General features: G+C 36.9%; 1 protein-coding gene across 1 annotated transcript; it reads right to left on the reverse strand.

The window, feature by feature from the left end:
- Positions 1–815: 815 nt before the first annotated feature.
- Positions 816–2,334, reverse strand: LOC117842658 (expansin-B11). The gene is made up of 3 exons (XM_034723152.2): positions 1,922–2,334; positions 1,720–1,832; positions 816–1,627 (listed from the first exon to the last, which is right to left on the reverse strand). Exons 1-3 carry the CDS (start codon positions 2,226–2,228, stop codon positions 1,109–1,111), a joined length of 939 nt encoding a protein of 312 aa, XP_034579043.1. The 5' UTR covers positions 2,229–2,334; the 3' UTR covers positions 816–1,108.
- Between the last annotated feature and the right edge of the window lie 9,998 nt (positions 2,335–12,332).

The raw sequence follows: 12,332 nt of genomic DNA on the forward strand, positions 1-12,332 counted from the left end.
CTAAGCTCAGATAGATAGCTAGGTTATCATCTAATGCCGTAGAGACCAGAGAAGAACAACAATCAGGGCTAGAAAAGCTGGGGCAGAGTGGAAAAATGAAAAGGATAAAAAGAAAATTGCATTTGATTGATTGTGGAAGGTTCTTCAATCGACCTTGGTCCTTTAGATTCATATAGATTGGAAAGGTCTTAATTCGATACAAGTCGAATCTATGTAAAAAAAAAGGGGTCAAAGCAGTCCTATGACTCAATATACAACTCTATTTTGGACTCCATTTGAAAATTTCTGGTAATGGTAAAAAGTTCCGGCAAACACAGGATAATTTTTCTGTTCAGTCGGAATTTTTTGCTTCCCTTATCTTTTTTAAGAATATCGAACCAAGTTCTTCTCCTACTGGTATCGAGTAGAACATGATGAACAAGATCTCTTCATAGATATTCTCTAAGTTTAGATCGGCAACTGATTATTGGAAATTTCCAAATCCTAGTTGTCGCCAACTTCCGATTGTTGTAATTTTCTCATCCGAACTCAAATGTGCGATTTCTTTGTGTTGTCCATTTCGATCGTCTGGGCTAGGACTTCGATATGGTAAAATCAAATGTGTGATTTAAATCGCATCTTGATGTTGGTTAAAGGGCGCCTTAATGTCTCCAATAGAATAAGCTAAAAATGTTGTGGAGTCGCTAATTTTGCTTGTCAGCAATTGTCTTTGTCTTCAATGCACCTTCAAACTATTTTTCAATGTCATCACAAAGCGTTGTGATTCATTTCTCAGAATTCTGAAAGGACTAATTCAGTATCCAAAAACGTCAAAATACACAACTTGATGCATTGGCATGCAACATTTAGTCACAACTCAAAAAGGCTTCTCTTTTTCCTCAAGTACACAGCACCAAACTAACAAATCGAGATGAAGAAATGAAATTACAGACATGGCCCACACTGTCACGCATCACTTGGGGACTGCATACAGAGACCGTGGAGGGAGGGAAGAACGCCATTCTCTTCTTCAACCTCCTCTTCCTCTTCTCTGACTTCTGACATCGTAGCCTCTCACAACACCCGGCCGCACACTACCCGCCATGGACTTCTCGAGATATCCCCCTTTTCATGGGTAGTTCACCAGGGAGCGGTACGTCGTCCCGGGCTTCCACTTGGCGGGGATGGCGTGGTTGGCGACGAGCACCCTGCCGGAGTCGGAGGTGAGCCGGAGCCCGAACGGCGCATTGAGCTTCCTGCCGTTGTTGAGGCGCCACGTGGCGCCCCAGTTGTGCGCCATGGACGTCCACACGGTGCTGCCGGCCTCCATGAGCTCCACGGCCTTGAGGTCGCCGTCGTCGTCCTCGAACTCGATGAGCACGTCGAAGTAGAAGGGGTTGGCGCCCTGGTCCACCTTGAATGCGATGTTCACGCCGGGGTACTTGCACGGCACCCGCCGGTACAGGATCCTCAGGACGCCGCCGGCGCGGAGCTTGTCGGCCATGCCGGGCCTCGCCATGGCGCCCATGGCCGTGCCGCTCATGTCGAAGTGGGCGACCTCGCCGGGGAACAGGTCGCCGGGGGACCGGTCGGTGATCACGATGGTCGCCGGCTGGCCGGAGCACGCCGCGTTGGTCGTGCATTTAACCTGCACATGGGCGCATTATTGTTTAGAGAGGAGGGACCAGGCACAGGCAGCCGACAGCGACTTTAATTTGCAGCAGCACACAGCCGACGTACCTCGTAGCAGGCGCCGCAGCCCTCGCCGTCCATGTACAGCGGCGTGCTCCCGGCGGCGATCATCGAGTCGAACGGCTGCTTCCCGACGGCGGTCTGGTACCCGCACGCGCCGCCTGCGTTCACAAGTTTTTAGCCATCGATCCCATGTCAATTCACTAACCCACCGAAAGCGAAGAAATCGAGCGCAAAGGCGAGTACTGACCGTCACTGCCGTCGCCGTTGGGCGCGCCGTAGTAGGTGGCGCCGGCGCCGGACAGCCAGGCACCGCCGTAGACGATCGACGGCGAGTGCTTAGCGGTGTGGTTGCTGCGGGGAGGCTTGGCCGCGGCAGGCGCCGGCTTGTAGCCGACAGGGTTTGGCTTGGGCTTGGCCGCCGGCCGGTGGCCGATGGCCGGCTTTGGCTTTGGCTTGGGCTTGGCCTTGCTGAGCTTGCGGGTGCAGGCAATGGGGCTCACTAGGAGCGAGAGCACGACCAGCGCGGCCAACAGCAATGCGAGAAGCTTCGCCATTGCTGCTACTGCTCCTAAGCTCGGCGGAGTTCGCAATTCAGATTTCAGAGGCTTTGTATGAGCTCGATTGTTCTTCGGTGAGTTCCAACAGTGGCCACGAACTGGGTATTTATAGGGCACTTCGGGGAGGGATCAACGCGGAGGACTTGACATGGGAGAGAACTCTGCCGGTCGAATTATTGGGGAGAACGTGACAAGTTGATGTGTTAGCGAAAAGGTCTAAAAAAACCCAGCCATTCTTAATCTGCAAGAACCCCTGCTAATGGCGGTTGCCCATTGGCGATCGCGCGAGCGAAGACACGTAGAAATGGGCTGTGAGTACAATTGGAGAATAGAGCTTACATAAAAAAGTGGTAGTATACATTTGAAAAACACGTGTTGAGAAATTTAATCCGTTTAAGTACGTACTTGTAGGCGAATGTTGTTCCAGTAGTTAGTGATAAAACCTGTTGTGTACCATTTGCGTAGCATATAGGAGCTGCAGATTTGTTGTGTAGGAAATAAACTTAGGTTGTATCCTTATGCAAACCATAAGCTCACATCTTACTGTACTATTACTAACTAGTCCATCAACCCGTGCTTTCACACGGCCAATATTTTTTAAAAGCTATATTGTATTTGAAAATTATTTAGAAATTAAACTCCTAGCTAATAATCAAAATTGTTTACCTACTACTATCTCATTTTTTCAATACTTCAACATAATACTCGTATAGATGTATACTTATCTTTGTCTAGTTGTGATTGATTTTTAATTAGTAATTACTCTGTACACTTTTTCGTTCACATTCACACATTTTTTCATTTTGAATCGTACCTCCATACATTGTGTTTAGCAAAAAAAAATAATATTTTTATCACTTCCTCACAAACATGTATAAATGGTCTACATAGTAACACTCATCATGCATATATACCTTAACTTAGTATTTCTAAATTAACAATGACACAAATAGATAATTTAGAATCATATTTTAGTTTACTTTTGGATATTTTTTATAATGCATATGAAGATAATTAGATTAACATTTAAGTGTTCATTTTAGGCTACTTTTAATAACAACATATATGGGTAACTTACATATAAATTTAGAATGGTATTTTAAGTTATGCTTTATAATGATATGCATGAGTAAATTAGATGAAGATTATGGTGTTACTTTAGATTAGTTTTTTATAATGGCAGAACTCGGCAATTTAGATATAGGTTCCGGGTTTATTTTAAAATATTTTCATAATGATAATGGTGGATAACTTTTTTAGAAAACTTACATGATTGATGTTTGATTTTTTTTTATTTTTGTTAGAATTTATAGGGGGTTTGTCTTTTCTTTCTAGCGTGTCTCGTGAGAACTAATATGGAATCTTCAATGGAAAAAATGAGACCACGTAGCTCCAAAACTATTATCCTGAGCTATCTCTCATTTATTAAATATTCTAACACATTTCTTATATAGATATATACTTATTATCTTAATCTGATTGTGATAGACTTAGTTAGTAATTACTCTATAACGTTTTCATCCAAATTTATAATCTTTAACTTTTCACTTTGCATCATAGGTATGCGTTTGGATTTTTTTTAATGGACCCTAAGTTTGAGCTATAATTTTAGAATCCATTAAAATTATAAAGATATTCTCATCATTTCCTCTATATCTTTATAAATTATGACACACATGATGCGTATATACCTTAATTATTATATCATATATCAATTGTGGAAGAAATAGAATATTTGGAATCTTATATTGGTGTATATTTTTTATTAAGGTGATTTGGATTCAAATGTAGGGTTACTTTATATCATTTTTAATAATGGCATATATGGGTAATATAGATGTAAATTAAAGGGTTACTTTTAAGTTATTTTTAAGTATTAGTGGTGAGCAATTGAGTTACAAATTTCGGGGTTATTTTAAATATTATTTATAATGGCATAAGTAATTTTGATGAAGATTAGGGGTTACTTTAGCTTATTTAATATAATAGTAGCGGTGGGTAATTTAGATATATATTTAGGGGTTACTTTAGGTGTTTTTCATAATGGCATAGGTGGGTAATTTTTAGAAAACATAATAGATCCAATGGCTATGATGATTTGAGTCTACCAATTGATGGTTAGATGTTTTGATTTTTTGTGAAAATTTCTTGGATTTCTCTCTAGAGTGTCCACATAGGATTCTTGGTGGCTTCACCTGGAGGCTTCAAAATAAGCCTCCAAGTAGTAATGGTAAGATTGGAGACTCCTTTTGAAACCTCCATATGAAGCCACCTAGGATCCTAGGTGGACACCCTAGAAAAAAAGATAAATCCTAGAAATTCCTACAAAAATCAGAAACATCTTACCATCGATTTGGTAAACTCAATCATAACAGCCAGGATCAAATTTGCTTCTAAATTACCCACCTCTGCCATTTTGTAAAATAACGTAAATAATCCTTAATGTTACATTTAAATTACCATATCTGCCAATATAAAAATATTAATCGAATAATACGCTCGGTATCCTTGATTCCCTGAAATAATATCTAAAAAGGGGAACCTGTTCCTTCGGATGCTGCCGGGGGGCGGCGGCAGATCATTCAGCGTATCTGCAAGACCAGAGGACACAACCAATGCGATAGCAGAGTGCGGTGCAGTGGCAGATTCAAGAAGCGGCAGGGGATTCCATATCATGTTAATTATCCCAAGAACTTTGGCGGACCCTCTGTTGGTGGACGCATGAAAGTAAGCATCGCAAGAAGCTAGCAAAAATAGATACGATATTTGCATGCCCGTCTCAAATTAACTTATTTTACTTTATTTCAGTGGCTAACTAAATTCACAATATTCATGTACAGTAGCTTAACCAATGCGCTGTGTTCTCTTTCTATGTCAGAAGCTATTTTGTTTTTGATAAAGGAGCTGATGATGCCCGGCCAAGGTGAGTGGCCTACCATCTTTTTGTAATGTGTGCCTAATCTTTACTGAGACCTTAAAAGAATGTGTGTGTGTATATATATACACAGCTATTGGACCAGCAATAAGGTGCACAGATTAATTGCATATCATGATAATTGTTATTTTTAAGACTTCTCATCCAGAGATTTACTAGAGGGTTGACAAGGAGGTTAACGAACCTGTGTTTCCCAAGCTAATTTTGCGTCGATATGCTCAAAATTATTTTTCAATTTTGGCTTGAAAGGTATATTAAAGGGCTGAAAAGCAAATATTTGGCTAAAACTCATTTAGATGGTGCTTATATTACAGATATGGGTTATCAAGCCTCTTGGACACTTGAGAAAAAGAGAGAAATTTATTCTTTTAAAAATCAAAACATCTGACCATCAATTTGGCAGAATCAAATCATCATAATCATTAGCTCTATCATATTTTCTAAAAATTTAGCTACCTCTGCCATTATGATAATAGCCTCAAGTAACCCCATAAATCCATATCTAAATTACCCACCTCTGTCATTATATGAAATAAAATGAAGTAACTCCTAATCTTCATCTAAATTACCCACTTACACCATTAAAAAAATAATTTGTATAAAAAATATCCACCACTAATATTATAAAAAAATGTTGAAAATCTACACAGATCTCATAAATTTGTATCTAAATATCCACCACTGATATTATAAAAAATAATTTAAAGTAATCCCTTAAATTCACATATAAATTATCCACATGTGCTATTATTAAAAACAAGATAATGTAACCCTAAATATGAATTCAAATTACCCGTATGTCATTAAAAAAATAAAACAAGGAACACCAATATATGATAAGTAGTCTATTTCTTACATTTTTAGTATAGAAAAGAACAATTAAGATATATACGCATGATGCATATCACCATTTATAAATATATAAAGGAAGTGATAAAATATAGATTTTCATGTTAAAAATATAGTTCAAACTTAGGCTCCATGAAACAAATTCAAAGCACATAACTAAGATGCAAAGTGAAAAAAAATAAAGATTGTAAATAGGATGAAAAAGTTATAGAGTAATTAATAAGTAAAGTCTATCATAATCAGATGAGATAATAAGTACATATCCATATAAGTATTGTGTTGGAATATTTAACAAATGATAGCTCAAGCTAATGGTTTAATTGTTAGCTATGTGCACTCATTTTTTTCAATTGGAGACTCCACATTTGTTCTCACGATACGTGCTAGGAAAAAATATAGATCTTAAAAATTCTCACAAAAATTAGAAATATCATGACATCAACCACGTAGACTCTAATTATCATATCCATTGGTGTATTTTGTTTTTTTAAAAAAAATTACCCACCACTGTTATTATGAAAATATTCTAAAGTAAACTCCTAAACATATATCTAAATTACCCACCTATATCATTATAAAAATTAATCTAAAGCAACCCTATAATCTTCATCTAAATTACCCATACATGTCATTATAGAAAATAACTTAAAATATATCCTACATTTATATTTAAGTCTCATATATGTCGTTATGAAAAATAACATGAATTAAATAATTAAATATTAATCTAATTATATACATGTTCATTATAAAAAATGTCCAAATGTAAATCAACTGATGATTCTAAATTACCTAATTTTATCGTTGTTAATATAGAATATACTAAGTTAAGTTATATATGCACGATGGGAGGAAGCGATGCAGAATACTTATTTTCATTTAAACGCAACGTACGGAGGTGCGATGCAAAGTGGAAAAATGTATGGATGTGGATGAAAAAGTGTATGAAATAATTACTAATAAAAAATCAATCACAATTGGGCAAATATAAGTACTCATTTATACGAATATTGCGTTCGAATATTAAATAAATGAGAGAGATGTAGGTAAGAATTTTTACTATTAGCTAGGGTGTCTAATTTTTAAATAAATTTCTAATACAATACCTCTTAAAATCATTAGCCCGTGTGTGAGCTCGGGTTGATGGACTTGTGTTTGTGAAAGGCAGTTAGCAGGATTTCAGACCATGCATGGGGGTGCACAGAAAGGTTGTTCCCAAAATAATTTTGCCCCTTAATTAGTAAAATATGTGTTCATTTTTGTCTGAGTTTCCCTCATTCATGTATAATAAGTGAAATAAACATACATTTCACCAAAAAGAATATAATCAAACACAACACTTAGCATCTTTTTTTTCACAAACTGGTGGAAGCCACTCTTTTCTCCAGTATCTGGTGGTTTACCATAGCCTTTTTTGCCAGGTACTAGGCTGTTCACTTAAGCCAAGCCATGCAACCTTCACCTATTCTAAAAGGGGTAATAATTCGAACTTGTCCTAAATGTTTACAAAAGAACAAAAAACCAAACTTAAGTTAAATTGCTCCGTCGATCGATATGTTGAATGCTGGTGTTTCACATGTATGGAACTGTACAAAACTCCTCATTTACGGAACAGAAGGTGTAGACGATCCCCAAGCTACAGAGTAGATAAATTTTGTGTACTCTTTTGTTTAAACTAATCAGCTAATCCTAAATGTTATATATTCAAAAACAGAGTATTTGTTTATGAAGATTGCTACTCCCTTCATCCTAAATTGTAAGTTATTTTGACTTTTCTAGATTCATAATTTTAATATATATATATAGATATATATGCATTATGTCCAGATACGTAAAAAAAATTATGTATCTAGGAAAATCAAAATGACTAAAAATTTTAAAACGAAGGAAGTAATATGGAAGCAATGGCCGCATATCAAACCTCGAATTCCTTGCTACCAACGTAGCAATGACATATCAACTTTTATTTCTCGCTACCATCATATAAAGCAGAGACAGATCGAACGGAAAATTTCAATCAAAATAAATTAAGAAACGATCAAACTGTAGCTTACACGTGATTTGAGCAGCGATTGGTGAGGAGATGATGTCATGATTGATTGCTGCTAATGACCACCGACATGAAGGCCAACCCATGGATAATGGAGGCGATCACGTTCACCAACCGACGATCGGGATAAAAGAATTGCAGCCCCACGAGGTCACCAGTTAGTTGGGATATAGCATGGATTGATGAAGAATAAGAAGAATCGCTGGCCATCTCCATTTGATCCATTGTATCATTCGTTTCCCAGACGCATATGGTTGGCTGGCTAGTACATCATTACTCTCGCTCTTCGTCTCTGTAATCAGTTCTCGCTTGGTGCTGATCATGCATCCGGGCTAGCGTGACTTACCTGTCATGCACGAGCGATCGATGCGACCCCAAGCATTCTCTCTGCTTGTGCCAGCAAGGAGAATAGTGTCTGATTGCAGCAAAAGCTCTGCTGCGTTCGCGGCTTTGCATTCTCTGCTGACACTCTGCTCATCCTTTGGGTCAATGCCATGTGAGTGGTCGATGCGACGAACCCCCTTTATCAAGACAGACGGAATGCAAAGAGCATATATAATCGTATCATGCTTTTCAATTACAGAGAGAGAGAGAGAGAGAGAGAGAGAGAGAGAGAGAGAGACAGAGAGAGAATTTTGAGCTGTTCAGTCGTTTAGACAGGAGTGCATGTCGATCTGTAGTATATGCGTGCTGTAGAGAATAGAGAGATTTATAGTTCGCGCGCAGACGTTTTGGGGAAGGAATTAGTTAGGGTGGTGTCATGATTATTGTTGCTAATGAACACCAGCATCAACGGGATCGAGGCCAAACCTTGGATAATCTGATGGTGAATCAGAGAGTTCGTTAGGATACCACGAATCGATGACGAATCACTGGCCATCAACTTAGGGCCAGTTTGTTTTAGCTAGAGCATGTTTTTTTTAGATTAAGGAATAAAATTCCGGCCTTAACATTCACAAGTGAATGTCTACAGCTTAGACCACCCTAAAACAACACGCGCAAAATGCCACTTAGATCAACCACACAGATCACCAAGTAGCACAAAGGAAACAACTAACGCAGGATAAAAGGCTAAGCTTCAATCCTATTTCTGAACTTCCACCCAATTTAGCTAGAGCATGTGGATTGTAAGAAGCAGATTGTACAAAAGAAGGTACAAAAACTTCAGGCTGGATTGTTAGATTGTATCGGTCTGGGATTTTTACAATCCGATTGCAAAAGGCAATTTGTTTGTTTTGGCTAGAGCTTATAAAAGCTAAAATTAAGCCAGAAGCTCTTCCTGAAAAAAAACGGGGCCTTAATCATAAATCACTTTTCTCAAACGCATGCATAGTTGCCAGCAGGGTGAATGCTTGTAGCTTGCTGTCTTTGAGACTTTCTTATATGCTCTGTTGGTGTTAATTTGTATATGTATTATTGGGAGCTGAATAATTTGGTGCTCTATGTAGGGCACATGTGATCGTCGACGACGCGATGAATCTCTTTATGCAGGCAACTTGAGATGCAAACGGTATAATCATACATCACGTCATGCTTTATAGTTCAGCCCTGCATTGCATCAAACGTCTACTTTTAATCAGTGGATGGGAGCGCCAAGCAACTAGTCATGAACTTCTTTGATTTTAAGGAATCGATAAAGTATATTGGAATTATTCATACCATTTCGTTTTTTTTAGTGGTCGAAATGATCCCACAAGCACATGCATGAGGCCATGAGTAGACGAGTGGGCGTGCCCCGGTATCTGTCTTTGGATCAGATTTGCCGGTCGAATAATGCAAATAAACGATTGGCATTGTGCTTTTGCGCTGTTTTATAATCTAGTAAATTGAATTTGAATCAGCTACTATTAGTCGTATTTGATTTTTATTATTACGTACTCTCACACAATGCTAACTTTAAAAAGTTACGCATATGAGGTACACAGTTGCATTTGCCTAGGCCTTACAAGGATCTCATCGGCGGCGGAATGGAGCAAAGTGTTGGTATATATTGATAAAGTTAAAAATCTCACTAGTTTCGCAGTTTAGGGTACACTAGCACGGGCTAATATTTTTAAAAGCTATTGTATTTGAAAATTATTTAGAAATTAGACTCCTACCTAATAATTAAAATTGTTTATCTAACACTCCTCTCATTTTTTAATACTTCAACATAATACTCATATAGATGTGTATTTATCTTTGTCCAGTTGTGATTGATTTTAATTAGCAATTACTCTATACGCCACATTCACATTTTTTTTCATTTTGTATCGCACCTCCATACATTATGTTTAGCATAAAAATCAATTATTTTTCTCACTTCCTCACATACATGTATAAATGATCTACATGGTGACACCCATCATACGTATATACCTTAACTTAGTATTTCTATATTAACAATGACATAAATAGGCAATTTAGGATCATATTAGTTTTCTTTTAGACATTTTTGTACGATGAACATGAAGATAATTAGATAAAATTTGGGTGTTTACTTTAGGTTATTTTTAATAATGACATACGTGGGTAACTTAGATACAAATTTAGAATAGCATTTTAAGTTATGCTTTATAATAATATGCATGAGTAAATTGGATGAAGATTTTTTTTATAATGGTAGAGCTCGATAATTTAGATATATGTTTAGGGGTTTACTATAGAATATTTTTATAATGGTAGTGGTGGGTAATTTTCAAAAAAAATAAAATAGACCAATGACTATGATTATTAGAGTTTACAGGATTGATGTTTGATGTTGTTTTTTTTGAGAATTTAGGATTTGTTTCTAGCATGTCTCATGAGAACTAATCCGGAGTCTACAATGAAAAAACTGAGGCCACATTGCTACAAAACGATTACCTTGAGCTACCTCTCATTTGTTAAATTTAGAACACAATACTTATATAGATATATATTTATTATCTTCATCCAATGGTGATAGATTTTAGTTAGTAATTACTCTATAAATTTTCATCCACATTTAAAATCTTAGCTTTTCACTTTGCATCTCAGGTATGCGCCTGAAATTATTTAATGGACCATAAGTTTGAGCTATAATTTGAACATATAAATTTATATTACCATCACTTCTTCTATATCTTTATAAATGGTGACACATATCATGCGTATAAATCTTAATTATTATATCATATATCAATAGTGTAAGAAATAAACAATCTAGTATTATATATTGGTGTATATTGGGGTATATTATTAATAAAGGTGATTTGGATTCAAATTTAGAGTTATCTCAAGTTATTTTTAATAAGGACATATGCTATAGATGCAAATTTAAGGGGTTGCTTTAAGTTATTTTTTAAGTATTAGTGGTTGGCAATTTAGTTGCAAATTAAGTGGTTATTTTAAATTATTTTCATAATGGTAAGTGTGTAATTTAGATGTATATTAGGGGTTACTTTAGTTTATTTTATATAATGGTAGAGGTGGATAATTTAGATATAGATTTAAGGGTTACTTTAGGCTATTTTCATAATATCATATGTGGGTATTTTTTAAAAAGCATAATAGATCTAATGGCTATGATAATTTGAGTCTACCGATTGATTGCTAGATGTTTTGCTTTTTTGTGAGAATTTCTAGTATTTCTCTCTTTTTCTAGAGTGTCCACCTAGGATCCTAGGTGGCTTCACTGAGGCTTCAAAAGGAGCCTTCAATTAGTAATAGTAAGATGGCATCATATCGTGGGTATGTGACACAACAAAGGATATGAGGTATGTCATGGGAATAATTAATAAAGATGGAAGATTTACTCTATATAACTTATATCTTTGTGCATGATAATTAAGAGATGACATGTTTCTTACGTAGAACTTACCTACTCGGGTTTAAATCCTCGATTCATTACTGGTACTCGCATATTTCTGAATTTATTCCAAGAATTAACTGCCCTATGCTTTCATCGGTAGACGATATGCTCGTTGACACTTGATAGCGTGCATGTATTTATAGATTGTGAGTGTACTTTCATGTTCATGTCTGTGTTTGTATTTATAGGCTGAATATTCCATAAAAGTGAGCGTACGTTCGTATTCATAAATGTCTATGTTGGTATGATTCGTAAAGAAAATATTAGAGACCATATTATTAAAAAGAATTACGAGGTGACACTGACACATGGAGACCGAGACGCATGAAATTTTCTGGGCCAAGAGGGCCCGCGCGCGTATGATACTCTCGTGGAGAAAAGAAATGCATGCTGCGTCTATTCCCTCGTGGGCTGAATGAGAAAAGGGCCGGCAATCTACATGATAGGCCGAACATG

This window comes from Setaria viridis, chromosome 2, assembly GCF_005286985.2.
Source record: "Setaria viridis chromosome 2, Setaria_viridis_v4.0, whole genome shotgun sequence".
NCBI classification, from domain to species: Eukaryota; Viridiplantae; Streptophyta; class Magnoliopsida; order Poales; family Poaceae; genus Setaria; species Setaria viridis.

What these genes read in the sequence shown, in the direction of transcription:
- LOC117842658 (XM_034723152.2), bottom strand. Translation starts at nt 2,228, where the DNA reads ATGGCGAAGCTTCTCGCATTGCTGTTGGCCGCGCTGGTCGTGCTCTCG. An exon ending in CAACGGCGACGGCAGTGACG is followed by an intron (nt 1,833 to 1,921) that starts GTCAGTACTCGC and finishes TTGTGAACGCAG; the next exon opens with GCGGCGCGTGCGGGTACCAG. An exon ending in GCTGCGGCGCCTGCTACGAG is followed by an intron (nt 1,628 to 1,719) that starts GTACGTCGGCTG and finishes GCCCATGTGCAG; the next exon opens with GTTAAATGCACGACCAACGC.